Source organism: Thunnus thynnus, chromosome 23, assembly GCF_963924715.1.
Source record: "Thunnus thynnus chromosome 23, fThuThy2.1, whole genome shotgun sequence".
Taxonomy (NCBI): domain Eukaryota; kingdom Metazoa; phylum Chordata; class Actinopteri; order Scombriformes; family Scombridae; genus Thunnus; species Thunnus thynnus.
Window position 1 is genome coordinate 17496738 of NC_089539.1, and position 19550 is coordinate 17516287.

General features: G+C 40.3%; 2 protein-coding genes across 7 annotated transcripts in view; one reads left to right on the forward strand and one right to left on the reverse strand.

Annotated features, from left to right (window-relative positions):
- bltp3b (bridge-like lipid transfer protein family member 3B) overlaps positions 1-12929 on the reverse strand; it is a 38243-nt gene extending 25314 nt beyond the window's left edge. For 3 of the 6 annotated variants that reach the window (XR_010925851.1, XR_010925852.1, XM_067582531.1), the window contains exon 1: positions 12526-12928. Coding sequence is in view for 4 of the 6 variants with exons in the window: in XM_067582531.1 (XP_067438632.1) it covers positions 12526-12569 (44 nt within the window). In the remaining 2 variants the exon portion in view is untranslated. Of the gene's footprint in view, positions 1-12525 lie in introns of all 6 variants that reach the window. The other 3 variants (XM_067582533.1, XM_067582532.1, XM_067582535.1) reach the window with 2 other exon arrangements.
- A 2486-nt stretch (positions 12930-15415) lies between these two features.
- Positions 15416-19159, forward strand: ckap4 (cytoskeleton associated protein 4). The gene is made up of 2 exons (XM_067581846.1): positions 15416-15894; positions 17554-19159. The coding sequence occupies exons 1-2, from the start codon at positions 15577-15579 to the stop codon at positions 18718-18720; spliced, it is 1485 nt and encodes a 494-aa protein (XP_067437947.1). The 5' UTR covers positions 15416-15576; the 3' UTR covers positions 18721-19159.
- The last annotated feature ends 391 nt before the right edge of the window (positions 19160-19550 follow it).

Here is a 19550-nt window from a genome sequence, read left to right on the forward strand (position 1 = left end):
GTAGGCTTGTTATTTAGCTAATCTCTCACGCTGTTAAGTGTGTAACAGGGTCAGATCAAAGCTCAGAGTTTCACAACCAACACACATTACTGACAGGGTGACCTGATTATCGAGGCCGCAGTGACTAGACAATAAAGTGGAGCTTTAGTATTTTATTGCCTCACTAATTTAGATGTACGCTGCTCATTGCATAATAGTACAGTTGGGTGTCGATTTCCACATGATAGCAAAACTACAGCTCAACTAATACTAGATATTTGAGGCCGATACCAATGTGGATAATTGAGCATTTAAAGAATATATTAAAAAATTATTAGCAGGGTTTAACGTAAATATATAAAATAAACAAGAATTGATTGTACTGTATAGTGAGTGGGACATTTTACATCTGAAATATTAACTTTCTCACTTTTTATGACGACACCATTCAGAAATATATGAATCTAAAAACTAAAAACGCATCTTTGGCATTTCTGTTATGTAAATTCTTGTTACTTATCAACTGACATACACCGATATACATAAGTCATTTGAATTTTAATCGTTGAGTAAAATTTGCAAATTATGATTTGCATCAGAAAGCATTCAACGTTAACTTTTGGTACTTTTGATACTCCGACATATTTCGGTTGGTGCTCAAAATGCTTTGAGGCTCAACACCCAGCTGTATAGAACATTTAAAAAAAGGACATAAAGCACAAAATGACATAAAAACACAACTACATTTGAAAAATATAGATATAATAATAATAATATATGAGACTTGTTAAGTTTGGGGAATATATTTAAAGAGTGAGATTAGGTTTAGTTTGGTTACTACACTGATGATGCCTCAGGATCTGTCTGATTCAGCTCAGCAGGATTGATCGATCAAGCTCAATCATACGTTTGCTTTGCTAATCAGAACAGCACGCAGCCACATAAGAAATGCATATAACCATCAACAAAACAAAACTCATGGGTAGGCTGCTTAAAAGACATGATGTGATTTTAACAAAAGTTATTAAAATAGTACCAGATGCTCTGAGAAGACTAGGTGCATTATCTGCTATAATTACGCGATGATGTATGATTGGGCAGCCGCTCAGTAACTGGATAGTCTTCAGGAAACAAAAGCTTTTTGTTCTGATGGTCTGAGTCTCCACGGAGGGAGGGAGGGTTATAAGATGAGTTAGTGAGTTGCCCTCAGGGTCGGTATCTGCAGCGTGAAAAAAAAAACTTTGTCCAATACACAACGCTGTGTGCTTTTCTGTCACGTTCCTGCTTTTTTTTTTTTTTTTTTCCCTCCTCTCCACTCGACACCTTCTCCAGGCAGATTCTTCTCTAATTCAACATCCTTGTAATTTATTCAGCGGTAGCAGGAGACACAACCAGAGACTCAGCGACAGTGGAAACAAGGAACCAGACACAAAAAACACACACTCTCACAAACACGACATGAAAAATATTAGGTGCTCATGTGCTCACAAGGGCAAACACGCACACATAGACGGAGACAGAAACTCCGTCTTTGAGAGATGGATGTTTTCTGCTGGAGTGTTTCAGCCTCGTGACCAGTGAAATATTAATTCCTGCTGCTGATCAAGTATCAACCAGCTAGCCAGCTAGCTTCACTTGTTCTCTCTCCCTCCTTATCAGACTCCCCTGGGTCATCTCTTGCTTCCTCTCTCCTTTTTCAAACTTCATAAATAAATCTGTTCTGTAATCAAATAATAATAAACTGTCTAATATCAAAAGCTACTAATGTCAAATAAGCCAATTTACACAGACATTATCTACTCATTAGTGCTACTGAGAACAACAGCAAAATGTGGACGGTATTAAGTTCACACACATCATCTTTCCTTTTCATCTCTCCTCTCTAGACGTCAGCCATTATTCCGGTCAGTGAGGCGGAGCTCAGCGGACCAAAACCAGGCCCATAAAGAGATTAGGACTGGCTGGTGGATAGAGAGGGGTCTGTGTGCGCCTGTCAAATGCAAAATTAACCTCTCAACAGTTAACTCCATGCCCACATTCTTCTTTGGGAAAGTTTAAATGAATAGTTGGGTATTCGTTTCTTGCCAAGTGCTAGATGAGAGGATAGATACCAATTTCATGTCTGTGCGTTAAATGTAAGGCTGGAGCCAGGAGATGCTCAGCTTAGCTTAGCTTAGCATAAAGACTAGACACGGGGGAACAGCTAGCCTGGATCCCTCCAAAGGTAACAAAACAACATCCACCTATCGGCACCTAACTAAAAAAAAAAAGTATGGTACGGAAAATTGCCAGTGCATATTGTTCGAGAGATCAGTTCAAAATTTTGTTAAAACAGCATCTCCAAACATTTCAGGAACCATAATTGAATTGTGTGTGTCAACGAGGGAAAAACAACACAAAACAAGAAATAAAACATAAACCTCTTGGCAGAGCACAAGAAATGTATTTAATACGCTATTTCTTGAAATTAAATGTGTGAAAGCACAGGATGGATAAATATATAATCTACGGTCATTCAGACAAGGATTTATGTTTATTAAGAATTACTACTGTTACTATTACAATGTATTTGTATGTAGAAGAAAATAAACAGGTTTGCTGTGAATTCTTGAGGAATTGTGATTGATTTATAATTTTGTGTTTGGCTTAATGTCTGTTGAAAGGATGACAATTTTGTTTCTCTTCTGTTAATTCAATGAGATAAGCTGTTTTGTTTGTTGTGTTTATGTGACTATAGTGTCTATAAGTGTGTATATGTGTATATGACTATATGTGTGGTGGACCACAGGAAGAACAGCCAACGTTTCTGCTGGTGTTAATGGGGATCCTGATAAAGAAAGAAAGAAAGAAACTTCTATGCTCACTAAAATAGTTATATCTCATTTGTTTACAACATTTTTTTTGTATAAAAACCCGACAAGTTGTGGTTTTACAGGTGATTATGTGCTGCACTACTTCTTGGTCGGGTGCAGTGACTCCCTGTAGTACTGCTGTCACAGTGAGGTTGCCAGGAAACCAGCAGAGGCTCCGAAAAATAAATTGGTTTAGTACAGATTAAACAAATAAGATATAACATTTTACAGAGTGAGCTTTAGAGGTGTTGGAAGGCGGAGTTTGTTGCCTTGTTAGACAGAGACAAGCTAGTTGTTTCCCCCTGTTTTCCAGTCTCTATGCTAAGCTAAGCTAACCAGCTGCGGGTTGTAACTTTATATTGAAAAGACATGTATGAGTGGTATCGATCTTCCCATCTAACTCATGACGAGAAAGCAAATGTTGAACTATTCCATTAACCCGTTACTGATGTAGTTTATTCTTGGTTAAAGCAAAAATTAGAATACTGTAAATTAATCTGTTGTAAATACAGTTCTTGTGTAGTTTAGTTACCATCAACCTAAGATGTCTGCTAAAATAGGCTGATCTTGCAACTTTTTCCTAAACCACAACACACTGACAGCAGACTTTGGTCCGCCACACTTTATGCTGATGTGTGTTGATCCCGTGAATGGAAACGGAGAGACTCCCTGCTTTTTCCTGCACTCTGATGGTGCATTTGTGGTGCAGCCTGATCGCATCACTGCCAGAAAGAGAGGAGGCCTGAGGGAAGATTGCCAGATGACTCAGACTGACACTGTGGCAACGGACGGAGAGAAATAAATAAAAAACAAAGTGAAAGAGACAAACAGAAAGAAAGGAAGAATGAAAAAAAGATGAATGAAAGATTTAGGAATGAGGTTTTCCAGAAGAAGAAAGTCTGGGTTACCACATTCTTTCCTGCTAATGTTCAAGTGACCGAGCAGCAAGTTTGGCTCGACGACAAAAATGGAGAATGTGATATTTAAATGGGCATCTAAATCCTTCGAAAACATAAAAGGGCCTCTAACAGTGTTGGAAACTTACTTTTTCTTCCTAAAATCTACCAGTCACCGTTTTGTAATTGCACTTTTGTGTGTAACGTTTGTCTTGCTTTGAAAAAAACAAACTAATACACATTTTCCTATAAAAAGTATTAATTCAATAAACAAAATACAGATTACAAACAGCGGTGCACTGTAGATCCATTTCAAGTAGGGCTGAACAGGCGTAATGTGTCAAAATACCGTTTTAAATTAAATGTTGTCGTGCTGCAGAGACGTCCTGACCTACACATCATATTCTACAGACTTGAGAAAACATCTTTGTTTGGTACAGATCCCTGCAAAAAAAAAAAAAAAAAAAATCACACCATAATCATTTTAATATGTTTTAATGAAAATGAGAATAATGATGTAAAAGTTATCATTCCCTCTAGTAACGCAAATCATATCACAACTGCAATATCAGTCGAAATAATTGCAATCAGATGTTTTTTCCCAAATCATTTAGCCCTTGTTAAGTCACAACTTTAACAATCTACCGCAAATAAACACACACACACACACACACAGTGCAGATCAGCTCCTTGTGGCATTTTGAGGCTTCGTGGTATCCTTTATAGCCATCAATTTGAAATTTTTGGTGCCCACAATAAATCTGTTGTTTGTCTTGCTGCTGGACAAAGATTGTTGCAGACAGTGGGAGAAAAACAATGAGTGACTACTCTCATCGTCACGTAACTCCCCCCCTGTCGGCTCTCCTCCACTTCTCATTGAAAAAAAATTGCTTTTTAACTTGTGGTCGTCTCCTCTTCTGTAGGCGTACTGACATCAGTGGCTCTTAAAGTAGTCTGTCTAGAAGCTAGAAGCGCTCTCTGGCTTTCTTCTTCTTCTTCTTCTGATGAAATTTGCAGCAGACTAGATGCAGCAAAGGGCATATAGCTGCCATCAATTTGCAGCCACCAGGGCTGGTAGGTTGAGGAAAATAATCACCAGTCACTTCACAAATTCACCAGTGTTTGGCCAGTGGCTGGTACTAATTACCACAATTTAGATGCCAGTGATACTGTGTCAATCCAACAAATTAAATTTAATGTTTGAGGTGCTTCTGAAAGGCGTAAAAAACCTCCGCTGATTCGTTTAACATGGTCGGTTGTCTGACTCCGTTCTGAAACAGGCCTCTATAATTTTATATGAAGCAAGTTCATCAAATGTAATCTAATTTTGATGATTTCAAACTTCAAACTGTATTTCACTGGCTTGTCAGAGATGATCTGTTGTGTGTTTATTGGTTCATTGCAGTCCTGCAGATGACAGCAGCACTGCAGTGTTTGGATGCTGCCTGCCTGCAGTGTGGGTGTGTTGGTAAATCAAATGGAAACCTTAAAACAACCTAAAGTTACCATCCACCCACATGCATCAACCTTTTTTTAAATTACCAGTTTGTATTTTCTACCATCTTTACCCAATATTCACATTAAATAATATCATCTTGAAGTATATTCTATCACCTAAGATAGATAACATGAACAATTAACACTGTCAGAGGCAACTTCCTGTTAGATCTGACTGTGATTGCTTTTTTGGAGGTTCAAGAAAGGTGTATTTATTACTTTCTGTTTTTTTGTTGTTACATGTTTGTGCAGCTATAAATAAGTGCTTTGATCAAGGGGTCACAAAATGCCAAAAGATGTAGTTTTGTTTCAGTAGTAGTTTGGTCTTTGATTGATGTTCAATTCTAGCGTCTTTTTAGGAGAATATTAACTGCAAATAAAAACAAACGTTAAATTGATTTTTATGTGAAAAGCAGAGGAGGTCAAAGTATTTTTTTCCAACCCTGACTAGTGCCCTGCAGCAGTGAGGTCCTGTCTCTTTAAGGACCCCTACTCTGTTCTGATTGGCCAACTGCAGTTTCAGAGGCCACATAAACAATCCCTAGCACCCGTTCTCTACTCAAAATGGAAACTTCTCAAATACGTCCGTACACATTTAAGCCTGAATCCTATTCAAAAATTGCCACTTGCATATTTTACTAGCATTTGGTTGGTGCCAATTTTGTGCGTTGACTTAAAGGCAGCATTTTTACATACACTCACCTCAAGTTTTGGAACTCTGACCATGTTTAACTTTGACATCCAACATCGTAACTGTATTACAAATAACAGGAAATGACAAAAACCATGATATGTCCCCTTTAAAGCTTATTGCTGTGCAGTTAAGAGGACACTGTCTGGAGATATTTTTTTTGAGTAAAACTGAAACTGCTAAAGTAAGGAGGGAAAAAACAAGATTCTGAAAAGTGAGGAAGGGGGCATTCCCACCTCTGGGAAATAAACTCTTGCAAAATGCTAACAGTCCGATCATTTCTGTTAGCCTTGGCTAGCTCATTAGCATTTCATGACACAAATCAGAACATTCAAACAATGTAAGAGAAAGAGACACTGAGATGCATCTAAAGTAATTTCCAGTCAACTGTCTTAAAAGTTAAACAACCAACCTGCTTTTGTTTGTGGTATTTTTAGAGTTTTTCATTTGCAGGGTACAGAAATATACTGTTTAGTTTGTTTGGTTCAATTAAAACCAAGGCGATCATGATGTGAAGTCATTTAATTATATAGTAGTGTTTCAGAAAAGCTTGATGATTTTTGCGATACTACTGTTTACTGTGATATTTTTGGCCACAATAATCATAGCATGGACATTTAATACCAGCACGTACCTATTTTGCAATAGTATGAGCAAAAATCTTGCTGAGAAAAATTATGTTTGCAACATGTTTTGCATGTTTGTTTTGTTGTATTAACTTTCCTACTTTACGAATCTCCACTTCTCTGGGACTGCAGCTCATTGTAAAATGTTGAGATGAAGCCAAGAATACATTGTCTAGCCCTAACAGAACACTTATTAAAAGACTGTTATGTCCATGTTATCATTAAGAGGGATTACTTGAGCCTACGCTCCAGTGCAAGTGCAAGGACACACATATCCCCCCGCCATGTGAAAACACTCCTGCAAAACACCTACACAAACATGTCAACAGGGCCAACACCGCAACAACACACAGGCAACCTGTCAAAGTGGAGTGAGTTTGTTTTGGCAGCGAAGGCCTCAGAGTCCTAGAATATTTATGACCCTGTGGAGACGGCGAAAAGGTTAGCGTGAAGGAGAAAACAATCCAAGACCTCAGTTACACAGCAGCAGAGGATGCCAAAGCCTGGAGGGGCCTTGGCCAAATGTCGTTGTCTCTCACACACACACATACACACACTTATGAAAACACACCCCGCACACTAGAAGTTCAGTCAGCTGCACACAGATGAGACACCCACAGCTAGGCACTCAGTCGTGACTCATGCCATAATAGCCTTCCCACTAGCATTGAGCGATAACACCGGGAATAGTGGAGTTGGTCGCTATGAAGCCTCGTCAGCCAGCTACTGCAGGATGGAAAGAGTCAGGCCTAAAGAGACTCGTTATGACAAACACGACAACAGAAATGAACCCGTTTCTCACGGTGACTGTAACGAGCTTTGAACCTCCGCTGACGAAAAAGAGCACACGTTAGATGTCTTGTACTTAATCTGAGGTGACTCACAGTTAAAAGCGGTTCCCTAAACTAACTGTCTCCTCTTTACTGAGTGTAACCTTTCCTTCAACGTCCTGACTTGGACTTCACATACCAGCCTGGCTATAAGCCTAATCTCTCAGGCCACGAACTTGTTCCGTTTGAAGGTAGTGATAATCTTTTCATTCTTAGGGGCCCGTTCAGTAAGTTTGTCTATCAACAGCTCTGCTTAACATACAGATCTCCCTCCATCGCTCCAAATTTCAACAAACCCCTGCAGTTGACAACGTGCATTATGGTGCCTACGATTTAAACTGTTGTGCTGTGTTCCTGTGACATAAATAAGTAAGTAGTACTCCGTATAATGACAATTAGGGCTGCAACTGATGATCATTTTCTCGATAAATCTATTGTTTTGTCAATAAAAATATCAAAAAAATGAGAAAAATACCTGTTATAATTTCTTAAAGCTCATTGTCTTGTTTAATCTTGTTTAGTCTTGTATAATCCAAAGGTATTCAGTTTATTACCATGTATGACACAGAAAAGTTTCAAATTTTCACATTTGACAACTTGCCACCACTGAATATTTGCCATTTTTTCTTTAAAAATGAATGTACTAAAACCATGACTCAATTATCAAAATAGCTGCCAATTAACTTTTTAACTAAACCAACTAAAGCCAGCTTCTCAAATGTGAGGATTTGCTGCTTTTCTCTGGTTGTAAATTCAATATATTTGCTTTACTGACTGCTTGTCTCCTCAGACAAATCAAGACATTTCAAGACGTTACCTTAAAATCTGGGAAACTGCTTTTCACGATTTTCGGGCATTTTATAACTGATTGGTGGAGAAAATAATCATTAGATTAATCGACAATTAATTGTTAGTCGAAGCCAAGATGTCAAGATAAGAACCAACAACAAGGAAGGAAGGAAGGAAGGAAGGTTAGGGATGAAGGAGGGAATGAGGAGAGGTCTGGAGGAAGAAGAAGGAAAGACATTCCAAGTCTCCGTCCGCATTCTCTCTGTCACAAGACCAGTCATTCACACAAAGTATGACTCTCATTTAAACACCTGTATTTAGGCCCCTCTATCAGAATAACTACCAGCTCCACGATCCTGTTCTGCAGCTGAGCCTGACCTTTCACTTCCCTGAGGAAGAACTTTAAAATCTCTCTTTTGAGAGAACAAAGTCGAGAGGACACATCCGAGCACATCCATAATGTGATTAGACGTTTCTCCGTCCTTCTATAATCGTGCGTGTCTGTGTGTGTGTAATAGGATCTCGTACAGTCTGGCTCTGATCCAGATTCCTGTCGATATCCCAACCTGTGTGTAATGCAGACAAACATACACCTTGTCGTCAATTCGCCCCCGGGGGCTACCTGAGTTCGACCTTCTGTGAAACACTTCACAATACAGCCGTGTCACTTAATATTCATACAACCGCCGTTAGACATGACCGGTCCCACACAGAGACGCAGAGGGCTTATTTCCAAACAGCTCACCCTGCACAAAAAAAAAAAAGCCCTCTCAACTAGTTTGATATGTCATGCACGCTTCGGTGCACTTGTCTTGGCCAGAGGAGGAACAGCCATTGCAGACTTCAGAGTCAATGAACTGTAAAGTCACCGTGCCGTCTCACTCTTACAGGCTCGTCCTTATCGCACATAACGCTGGACAGACGTGTGTCCTCTCTGCAACAGTTAAGAGTGGGTTTCCCAGAAGCTGAGTTGACATGTTGACACCCACAACATAACCTGTAGCTGTGTAAGCACACCTACAGTGTGTGTGAATCATCTAGCTGGCAGCAGAAACTATTCCTGGCTGATGCTGACGAGGCAGCACGATTTCACCCGGTCTCGATCGAATTCGAGCGAGCATGCGTCATAATCATAGCCATCTGTATCAGTACGAGCATACGGTGGAATATATGAGGTGATGCTGCTTTGGCAGTCTGACACCAGCACTTTTACCGTGACATCACGACACCGAACGGAGCGGGATTGGCCCGGCTGTGAGACGGGTCGGCTTCCTTTCAGTGCCAGACCAATCAGGGTAGGACAAAGAAGATCAGATGACAAGCCCTCAGACGGATGACATCACTACTCTTCTGGTCATTTCCTGTCAGTGTTGATGCTAATGCTGCCAGAGGGACTGTGCAGAAACACTTACACACAGCACGACGAGACACATATACACAACTTAGAGCGCTAGGACGATGAAGGGCATGATACCCAGAGGCTGTGTGTTGTAGACAGGTCAAACCTTGGCTGAGGCATGAAGGACAAAGCATTCCTACACAGCATTAAGGTAGAGCTGTGCGATATGATCAACATCTCATATCCTGATATAGCTAAGTCTTTTCATATCCAGATAACGATACATATCACAGTAGAGCACATTTTCTGTGAATTCAGTGAATAAATATAAAATGACCACATGGAAAGCCTGGTTTCTTATTACATGTTGAATTATATACGTGACAAATAAAAAGGTACTCACTCAAATTTGATTATTTTTCCCCTTTTATTTAGAACCTTTGTGCAAATTTTCAATTAAGCATGTAACAAACATAAAATATTAATGTATAATGTACTGTTTGACCTGATTCTTTCATAGGTGGTAAAAGAGATTAGTGGTGTTTGAGTCTGTTGTGGAGACCAGTCTGCGACATAATTTGCAAAGTATGTTGATTTTCTGGTTTTCTGATTTTCTTTTAGGTACGAGCTCCTCGTTTTGTCTTTGCCGGTCAAAGTCCTTCTCCTGTTTGGATATACCTTGTTCTGTGTCACGTTCACCCTCCTCCATGTTTGTTTGTGTTGCCTTCATGCGAATTTTACTGCCTGCATCATGGATGTATCATAACATCTGGATATCGGACCCAAAGATGGGCCGCACACCCCCAGAAGTAAACCCTGGGGTGTGCAGCCCACTGAATATGCGCAGCGATGTTTTTCTCCTGCTGACCCCGCCCGTGAGCTCCCGCTCAGCCCATAGACTTTACATTGTGATGATGTCACGGATTTTTAAGTCACTTTTCTCGGCTTGAGGAAAGTTTTACGAATATAAAACCTCCATGGATCAAAAATTCATGATAGAAAGAGTCAGACATCTTTGTTACAGACATCTATGGGTAAAAAATGCTTCTTGGGCTGCAGGGGAATTTTTCACTGCAATATCGCGAGTGACCACTGGGAAAAATCGGAAGCAAGGCTGAGCAGAGGCGCCATATCCAGGTCTTACTATACATCAATGGCGTGCATTCGTGCCGTGCGGAAGAATGCAAAGCATTGTCCAAATGACAAAAAATATTGCTGTAAAGACTGTGATATGCAACTTAATGAAATAAACAATAGAGCATAATATGAAACGATAGACGTTTTTCTATTATCACACGATATATATCATCATATCGCACAGCCCGACATTATGGTATTGACCAATGTGCAGTAAATTAATCACAACTCACAGCCAAGGACTTGTCATCATAAAAAACTTCTCTGACTCAGCACAATCAACCTTCCGCTTTCTCTTTTCAAGAGCACAAACCGGTCAATCTGCATACTGATGAGCTTTATAAAAGACTAGCTATATCAAGTGTGACCTGCAATATAAACATGACAGCTGTCATTTCTGCTAGCTCGAAGCTATGTTCGCCTTTGAGACTAGTGCTGCTACTATAATTTTTATCCAATACACTCTGTTTAATGAAATTTCAAGGTGTGAATTTGCTCTGTTATAGTTTATTAGTGGTTTTAAATGTGGGAGGAAAACACTGCTGTATATTTCAAGCTCTCCCCCTGGAACAAAACCAGGAAGTAGTCCATTGAAAGTCCCTTGGGGGACAGTGGAAAAGAATAAATAATGTATGTAAAGCTGGTAGAGCTGAAAGCTCCCCATAACAACAAGACATTAAAAAAATAAATGGAGCCTTACACAGCAAGCGGTAGTGCCAAAAACAGATCCTGAACCAATATTAAGCTCATTTGTCTTTAAGTGGGAGTGCTTACTGTCAAATGTGCTTGATTCGGGTGGCAAATTTCCCTTTCTAAACAGTCTTGTGTCATGTCCTGAGGGTGCTCAGGGTTCAATGTGGACCATGGTGTCTAAGGGGGGAGGCACAGTGGTGAAAAGACCAGATAAGCAGGGTTTAAACCTGTGTAAACAAACCCACACCCCGCTGATCTGCCCTTGTGCAAGTCCTACATTTTTAAATTCAAATTATCATATTACCTGTGTCATATTAAAGGATAGGTTTCACAGTTTTTAAAGTCTGTCTTAAAACAACAGTCAGGTGCTCATACGAACACTAAAAGAGGTTTTCCTCACTGTAATCGTTCCTTCTGTTCATACTGACTATTAAAAGATGCCCTTTTAAATGTGCTTTCAGTATAAGTGATTGCCCACACAATCATTTAGTGCAAAAATGCATTTAAAAGCTTATATGAGGCTTCAGCAGTCTCAGTTAGTCATATCGAGCGGATATCTGCCACATTTACAGTCATTTTAGCATCAAAGTCCCTCTTAATGTTTCCCCAACGAGCTGTGGTGGAAGTATAGTAACACAAATAGGGACTTAGGGACTAAAATGACTGAAACGTTGAAAGATATTTATTTGAATTGACTCATATAGACGCCTGAAGCTTCATATTAGCTTCAGATAAACTTTTAAATACATTTTTGTCTCCAATCACTTACATTATAAGTGCATTATTAAGGAGATCTTCCAATGGCCAGTATGAACAGGAGGAATGATTACAGCAAGAAAAACACGTCAATGTCAATTTGGGCAAGAGACTGTTGTTTAAAGACAGACGAAATTGTGAACCATTCCTTTAAGGTCCAGTTATCTCACAGCCATATGGTTCGTGTATATTGCAGCCAGTTTAGCTATTATATTCCTCTGACTGCAGGATACAATGCCTTTAGGGGAAGACTGAGATTGTATGTCTAAACAATCTGACTCAACCAGTCGACTGGTTCAACTTGCTGTAGCATTTGTCGAGGGATTAGCTACCACAGTAGCTAAACCCGGTGTTAGCCTGTTAGCTGACACGTCAGGTCAGTGGGGGGTTTCATCTACAGAAACGAAGCAGACACCCTTGACAGCTAACTCAGCACTGACCTGGAGAGATGCTTCAGTATCTGCTTCTTGATGAGCCCGGCCATGGCGGCGCAAATCCCGTTAACCGAGCCGCCGCCGGGCTAGCTAGCGGGTTAGCCTAACCGCTAGCTTTTCTCACTCGAGGTATAAACACTCAGCTCAAAATTCGGATCCCCGTGTCAGTCTTCATTTTTTTAACGGTGCTCCCGCTTCATTCTCCGGGAGATGAGGGAGCGGGGAGGGGATACGCTGGTATGCCTGACGTCCCAGTCACAGCTGGGCTCGGAGATAAAGCGTATCACGTTAGGCCATTTCGGGCAAATACACTGATAAAGCTCCAAAATCCGTCCAGTAGCTCTGCAATATCATACAGCGAACACCTGGACGGCGCGTCGGGCGAACAGCCGTCTGTTGTCACGGCGTGTGGGCGTGGACTCATGATGCATTTAGGGCCGGCTTGGAAAACCCATACTTATATGTATAGGGGTTAATAGATAGATGCATTTGAGGGAATTGTTCACTTTCAGCATGGGCGTTTCTTCATTTTAAATGGGGTTTTGTGATGTTTGATCTTGTTCTGCTTGTATGTGCCTGTTCTGTAATGCTTGAATTATTAAAGGACACGTTCACTTTTTTTTTTGCCATAATCATTCCTCCTGTTCATACTGGCCATTAGAAGATCCCTTCATAATGTACATAAAATGTAAGTGATGAAAGTCCTCCTGCTGTGCAAAAATGTATTTAAAAGTTTATCTGAAGCTAATATGAAGCTTCAGCCGTCCAAATGAGTCAAATCAAGTAGATATCTTTCAATGTTACAGTCTTTTTAGTACCAAAGTTCCTCTTTTTGTTACTATACTTCCATCGCAGCTCAACAGGGAAACACAAAGAGGGAATTGATGCTAAAAAGACTGTAAATGTGGTGGATATCCACTTGATATGACTAACACAGACTGCTGCAGCCTCATGTAAGCTTCACATCAGGGATCTTTTAATAGCCAGTACTTACTTTGATGTTGTTTTGTCTGCTTTTTGTGTGTGTTGTTTGTTTCTTTTAATGTGTAACATCCATTTACAGGTCAAAATTAACACACACACACACACACATTTACATAATTTTGATGTTAATTCATGTATGTTGTTGTCCCTGGTGAATAAAATAATAAAGTCAAGTAAAGTTTTAAGAACACTAAAGTCATTAGTAGTGAATTGTTTAATTTCATGTGTACAGTGTAGTTTTTTCAAGCTTTTAAAATCATGCCCTGTTTTATTTGCACATTCAGAATCAGAATATATTTTGCACTTTTTGTCTTCATGCATGCTATACCCTCTATATACATAATTATTTTACTGCACGTAAGTATTATGTTGCACATTCATGGGAAAACATTTAAAAAATTATTGCACTTAATCTCAGTGATGCAGCCTATTACACATAAAATGATATGATTTCACAACATTGTTTTCCATCTATTTATTGTTGGGGAATACTTGTCTGACTGAGTCACTGGGAGCGTTTCCTCTCCACATAAAATGCTCTTTTAGTGACATCTAGTGTTTAATGAAGACATAAACATGCATTCAGCCACTTCTCTTGTCTCTCTTTTTTAAAAAGGGTACCAAGGACTGGATTTTTATTTAACTGTGTTTTAAGTAAAGTAAAGTATGTGATCATTCCATACAGGGATTTTTTATTTATTTTTGTGGCATGAGCATGAATCAAACTCTCCAGAAAACACACTAATAGGAATAACAGTGAAGTACTGTAACCCAGTGGTTCTTAAACTTTTTCACGTCAAGGACCTCTAAACTAACACAAATAAGATCATGGACCCCCATCTGAAAAGATTTTTGCTTTTAGATGTTTCATTACAGGAAGTGCACGAAACCCATGACCAAAATACTCACACATTGTATCATTGTGTTACCTATGGATGAAAAATCATTCCCCTTTTTGCTGTGAACCCCCTGTAACCCCTCAAGGAGCCCTGGGGGTCCTTGGTCCCCATTTTGCGAACCACTGCTGTAACCTACACAAAGCCACTGAAATTAACTATTGAGAACTAAAAACCAAAACCTGAAATCAAAAGGATTATTATTGCAATAGTCTGTTTGTGATTTTTTTCCCCACTGAGACAGACTTACAAACAGACTTTTAGAGCCTTAAAAATTGACTCAATGACATTTATTATTGAGGAAACACATTTATTGAATCGATGTGGACTAAAGCTGTAACTTCAGCTGATGTGTCTCTCTGTGCAGAGATGTGATGATGGGATGTGACAGCAGCCAGCTGAGCCGAGGCTGAAGCTGCCACGTATGAAAGGAGGAGCGAGCTATGGAGCCCCTCCCTGCACTGCTGCAGGGCAGCCTGCAGAAAGTCTGCAGTGGGGGGTTTAAACATTTATTCAAGTATGTCATAGTAACAGCAGACTTCACTTCAACATCATAAACTATAGATTGTAACGTTTTAGACAAATGTCCCCGTTTGGTAAAAAAAACAAAAACAAAACAACTTTGTCCAAATATGATGATACGTTTTTATCATTTCCTACAGTACGAGATTATCAGGGCGTTTTCCCACTTCATTAAAACTGATAATCCACATTTTCTACTTTGTGGAACAATTTGAAAAACTAAAAAACTTTCTGAAGGTCACTGAAGCACCACTTTTGGGGGAAAATCGGTGCTGCACCAGAATGATGCTCCTGCAGAAACTTACTCTTGTTTTGGGTGTATAATGAAATGATTTTTGGATGAACTAGTGCCTGATACAAAAATAGGGTTACACAACCAGTAAAGTGTTAATAAAGAAGAGATTAGTCAGTGTTTCCTGGTGTTTCATATTATTAGGAGACTGTAGTTGACTGTGGGACAGCCCCCATCCGCATACCTCAATGCAAAAAGCCCCGTTGAAGACACGCCGCGCTCACTGATACGCTGCTGATCCGGTGGGCCTGGACTGCTAATATTCTCCATCCACGACTGCAGAAACCAGCAGCACTGAACACACACACTCCCTCTGTCTCTCTCACACACATACACACATAACTCAACGAGCTCCCACTGACCATGACTGCGAAAAACCGACACAAGGGCAACTCGAGCGAGAAAAGCGTCGCGTCCAGCCAAGATGACGCGTCCAAGAAGAGCCAAAAGAGCGCCGGTAACGGAGTGAGTGGCCCCGCAACCCAGGGGCCACGGTCAGGAGGCTGGTTCGGGCTAGTTTTGTCTGGCGTGTTTTACATCGCTTTAATAGGCGCCGCGGGGTTTGCTGCTTTTTATTTACAGCAAGTAGTGGAAGAAATTCAGAAAACAAGCGCCAGACATGAGGAAAGCGCACGGCAAAACGCAGAACTGGGCAGTAAAATGGAGAGCGTCGTTCAACAGGTAGGTAGACAATAATGTGGATGAATCAATTGAGGTGAAGTTTTAGATTCAGTTTGAATGGTACCCAATATTTCTCTTAAGTATCATAGCAATCCAAACTATGTGTTAAATGCATCTTACTCTATTTTTGTTGTTATATGCAATTACATAACTGTCCATGTTGTACTTTATGTTCTGTTGGGGGTTGGGTGCATTCACAGGAGGTATAGTGACCCACAGTGATGGATTTGGTGAACAAAGCCTCTCTTTAATTGTGCAAAAAGTTTTGGTCTTGGTGAAATCAAATAAATTCAACATTATTTTGCTAGTTTTGCATTTTTTTCTTCTGTTTGGGAACCACAGATATAAGGCGTTTCTGAATGTAAAGCTGGACAGGACAGATAAGGATGGGTTGATGCAACCTCCCCCTATTTCATAAAGTGAATTAGTTTGCACAACATAAGTAGTAATTGTCTTATCACCAATCTAATTTGCAGGAATGAGGATTGTTATAAGGTTCAAATCATTTTTGAACATATATCAGTGCAAACTAAAGAATCTGTGGGCATTTTTATAATAAAAGTCTTCACCTTTTCATTCATTCGTTCCTCATTCCTGTAACAATCATCCTTCATGCACAGCACACAGTGTACAACCAGTCTAAACTACATTCAGCATGTCGCGCTTCCAGCATTTCTTTCCCTTACAAGTATTTACCACTGTTGACATCAGTTATGTGATGACTCAACTCTACCCATGCAAATCTGTAAGGAGTCTTATAGGAAGATGGTCTTGTGTTAGTTCACTTGGGTGTGAGCTCACTCACTAGAGTTTTTATTCATTACCCAAAACCATCTTTTCCTTGTATGAATTTGAAATCTTTAAATAGTAATTATTTATACTTTTCAAGCAGATTAATTTAGATTTAATGTAATTCTGTGCAATCACAGCTCAAAAGTGTTTTTTTCACCACAAAAGTACAAAAGTACTCCTTTCACATCTGAGGAAAGCTACTAGTTGGACATTGACTACTATTTGTAAGACCAAAAACTTTCAAGCTTGTCTCAATTTTCTAATTATTTGCCCACACACATTAAAATAGTACAGTTATTGAATAGGAAAACAACAACAACAAAAAACACGCAAAATAATTCTGCAGGTGTGATATTTGAAAGTCTTTGGGCAAATTACACAACAATGACAAGCATGAAAGTTCACTCTTGACTTTAGAAATAGTGGCGTTACAAAACAATCTCAACTCAACATCAAGAACTTACTATCTTCTTCTGGATCTTTCAACATCATCGCATGGTCTTCAGCAAATGTTTGCATCTCAGTTGACTGACTGAGCCATCTCTATGACAACTGAGACAATTCCATTTGCTGACGGACACTGTAAGATGTGATTGAAAGCTCTATAAAAAGCTAGTAAGTCGACCTTTAGTTAAGATTGTTTTGTCAAACTACATAATTGAGATTCAGGTGCATTTTTTGAGAACTGTAAATTGCAATTTCTTGATAATAAAATAATAATTTGCAGTTATTTTACTGAACTGCATTGTAACGTAGCCTATAAGTGTTACTTAATTAATCTTTGAAGACTTTGTCATTGTCAGTCATAATGTTGACATGTGAAAGTGGAATAAAGCTGCACACTGACATGTTTTCCTGTCTGTACAGGTGGAGTCTCTGAGGAGTGTTGTGGATGGGTTGGAATCATCACTGGGTATCACGCGGGTGGAATTGGAGGGCGCCATCAGCCGGATGAAGAGAGGCGAGGTGGAGACGAGGAGGGTGGAAGAGGCCCTTCAGAAGCTCCAGAACGATCTACTCAGGGACCTTTCGGAGGGCATCAATGAGGTGAAGGAGGCCCGAGAGAGGGACTTCTCCTCTCTGGAGAAGACTGTAGAGGAGCGCTTGGCTGAGGTGAGTCAGTCGATCAAAGCCAGCGTGACAGAGTTCACTGAAGCTCAGGGCGTGGCACAGAGCCAGCTGGCTGATCTCAAGGCCCGTCTGGGTGACATGGAAGACCCCGCGCTCATCAAACAGGAACTGTCTGCCATTGTTAACACCGTAGCTGAAATCAGAACAGCCAAGCAGGCAGCGGACGCCTCGGCTGATTCACTCAGGGAGCAGATAGGTGCAGTGAGGGAAGAGCTTCAGACTCGCAACCAGGAAGTGGCCTCACTGTCTCAGGAAGTTCAGTCAGTTAGGACAGCAGCGCAAGATAATGTCGGGAGTCTGAGGCAGTCGGTGTCTGCAGCAGAGGCCAGTGTCATAGCTCTGACGGACAAAATGGTGACACTGGAGAGCGGGGTCGAGCAGGCTGCAGATGCTGTCCGCAATGTGGAGAAGCAGGTGGTTGAAGTTGCTGCTCAAACCCAGAGAAGATCAGATGACCTGGAAGCCAGAGTCAGTGCATCAGAGAAGAGTGGAGATACATTCTCCGCTTCAGTAGCAGAGATCACCTCCAGACTGGAATCACTCTTTGCCAAATACGATACCCATGAGAGCACTCTAGCTGCACAGGGGCAGGTTGTGGAGAAAGCCAAGACTAGCTTGGAGCAGGAGCTGGAGGCACTGAAAAGCAGTGTGGAGGCGTCCAACAGCATTGGTCAGCAGGTGGGAGACTTGGAGAAGAGGCTCGCTGCTTTGGAGGAGAGCAGCAGCAGCGGCATAAAGCCTGAGCAGCTGGAAAGTTTAAGGGGAGTGGTGGCTGGCTTGGAGGGCAAAGCAGCCAAGCTAGAAGGCCATGAACAAGCTATTTCTGCCCTTCAGAAAGCACTGCAGGAGACAACAAAGTCATTAGCAGGCTTATCCAAAGCTCCCGGCAAGAAGGGAAAGTAAGTACCTAGATAGAAAAGTGACGTGGCGATACCAACACATCCAACAACAACATGGACAATAATGAAACCCACTTTTACTTATTTTTATGAAGAATTATTAGTCAGAACTTGTTGGTTGATGTCTTGATGTTGCACACTTTTACATAGACTCGTAGAAAAGAGGTACATGTGAGGGAAAACTAGGTTGGGTCAGGAGGGAGTGGCAGAGCTGGACTGCTGATCTGTGAATTCAAATCCACACTCAGGCTGCACTGTAGTTTTGTTTTCTAATATTTTTACTGTTTTTTTGGTTAGACTTTAAAGTTTCTGTGCCAAGGCTGTCTTTTTTTAAACTCAAATGCAATAAGCTCGTGTTGAGCACTCCATTGTTTACTCACTACATGTTGTTGTTGTTGTTGTTGTTTTTTTAACAAGAATAAAAAACTCTTGTCGACCCAAAACTGTGAAGAATTATTTCTTTGTGTGCTTACTGTACATGCAGAGAGCATTTACAAGCTGTAAAATGTAAATCACCTGATTTATATTGGTGAAGTTAGCCATAAAACTGTGATTTGTTGCTTTGGTTGAGCTGCTTTTGCTATTACATCATGGGTGATACATTTATTGTATGGGTGGGAATGAAAATTTACACTTTTTCATAGGCGTGATGGACCCAAGGGCTGAGAGAGGAGAGAGGAATTCTAGCTTCATGGTTTTATTTACATTTTCTTACAGTGTAATTTGTTTAAATACAACACATAATTCAGAATTTATTGAGAAGATCTCTCAAATGAAGTTTAATCTATTAAAACACATTATTTGGAACGTGTGACAAGAAGCCTTAGTTACTGT

Coding starts and splice junctions, on each gene's coding strand:
- ckap4 (XM_067581846.1), top strand. CDS start 15,577: ATGACTGCGAAAAACCGACACAAGGGCAACTCGAGCGAGAAAAGCGTC. Junction 15,895..17,553: donor TGGAGAGCGTCGTTCAACAG/GTAGGTAGACAA, acceptor CTGTCTGTACAG/GTGGAGTCTCTGAGGAGTGT.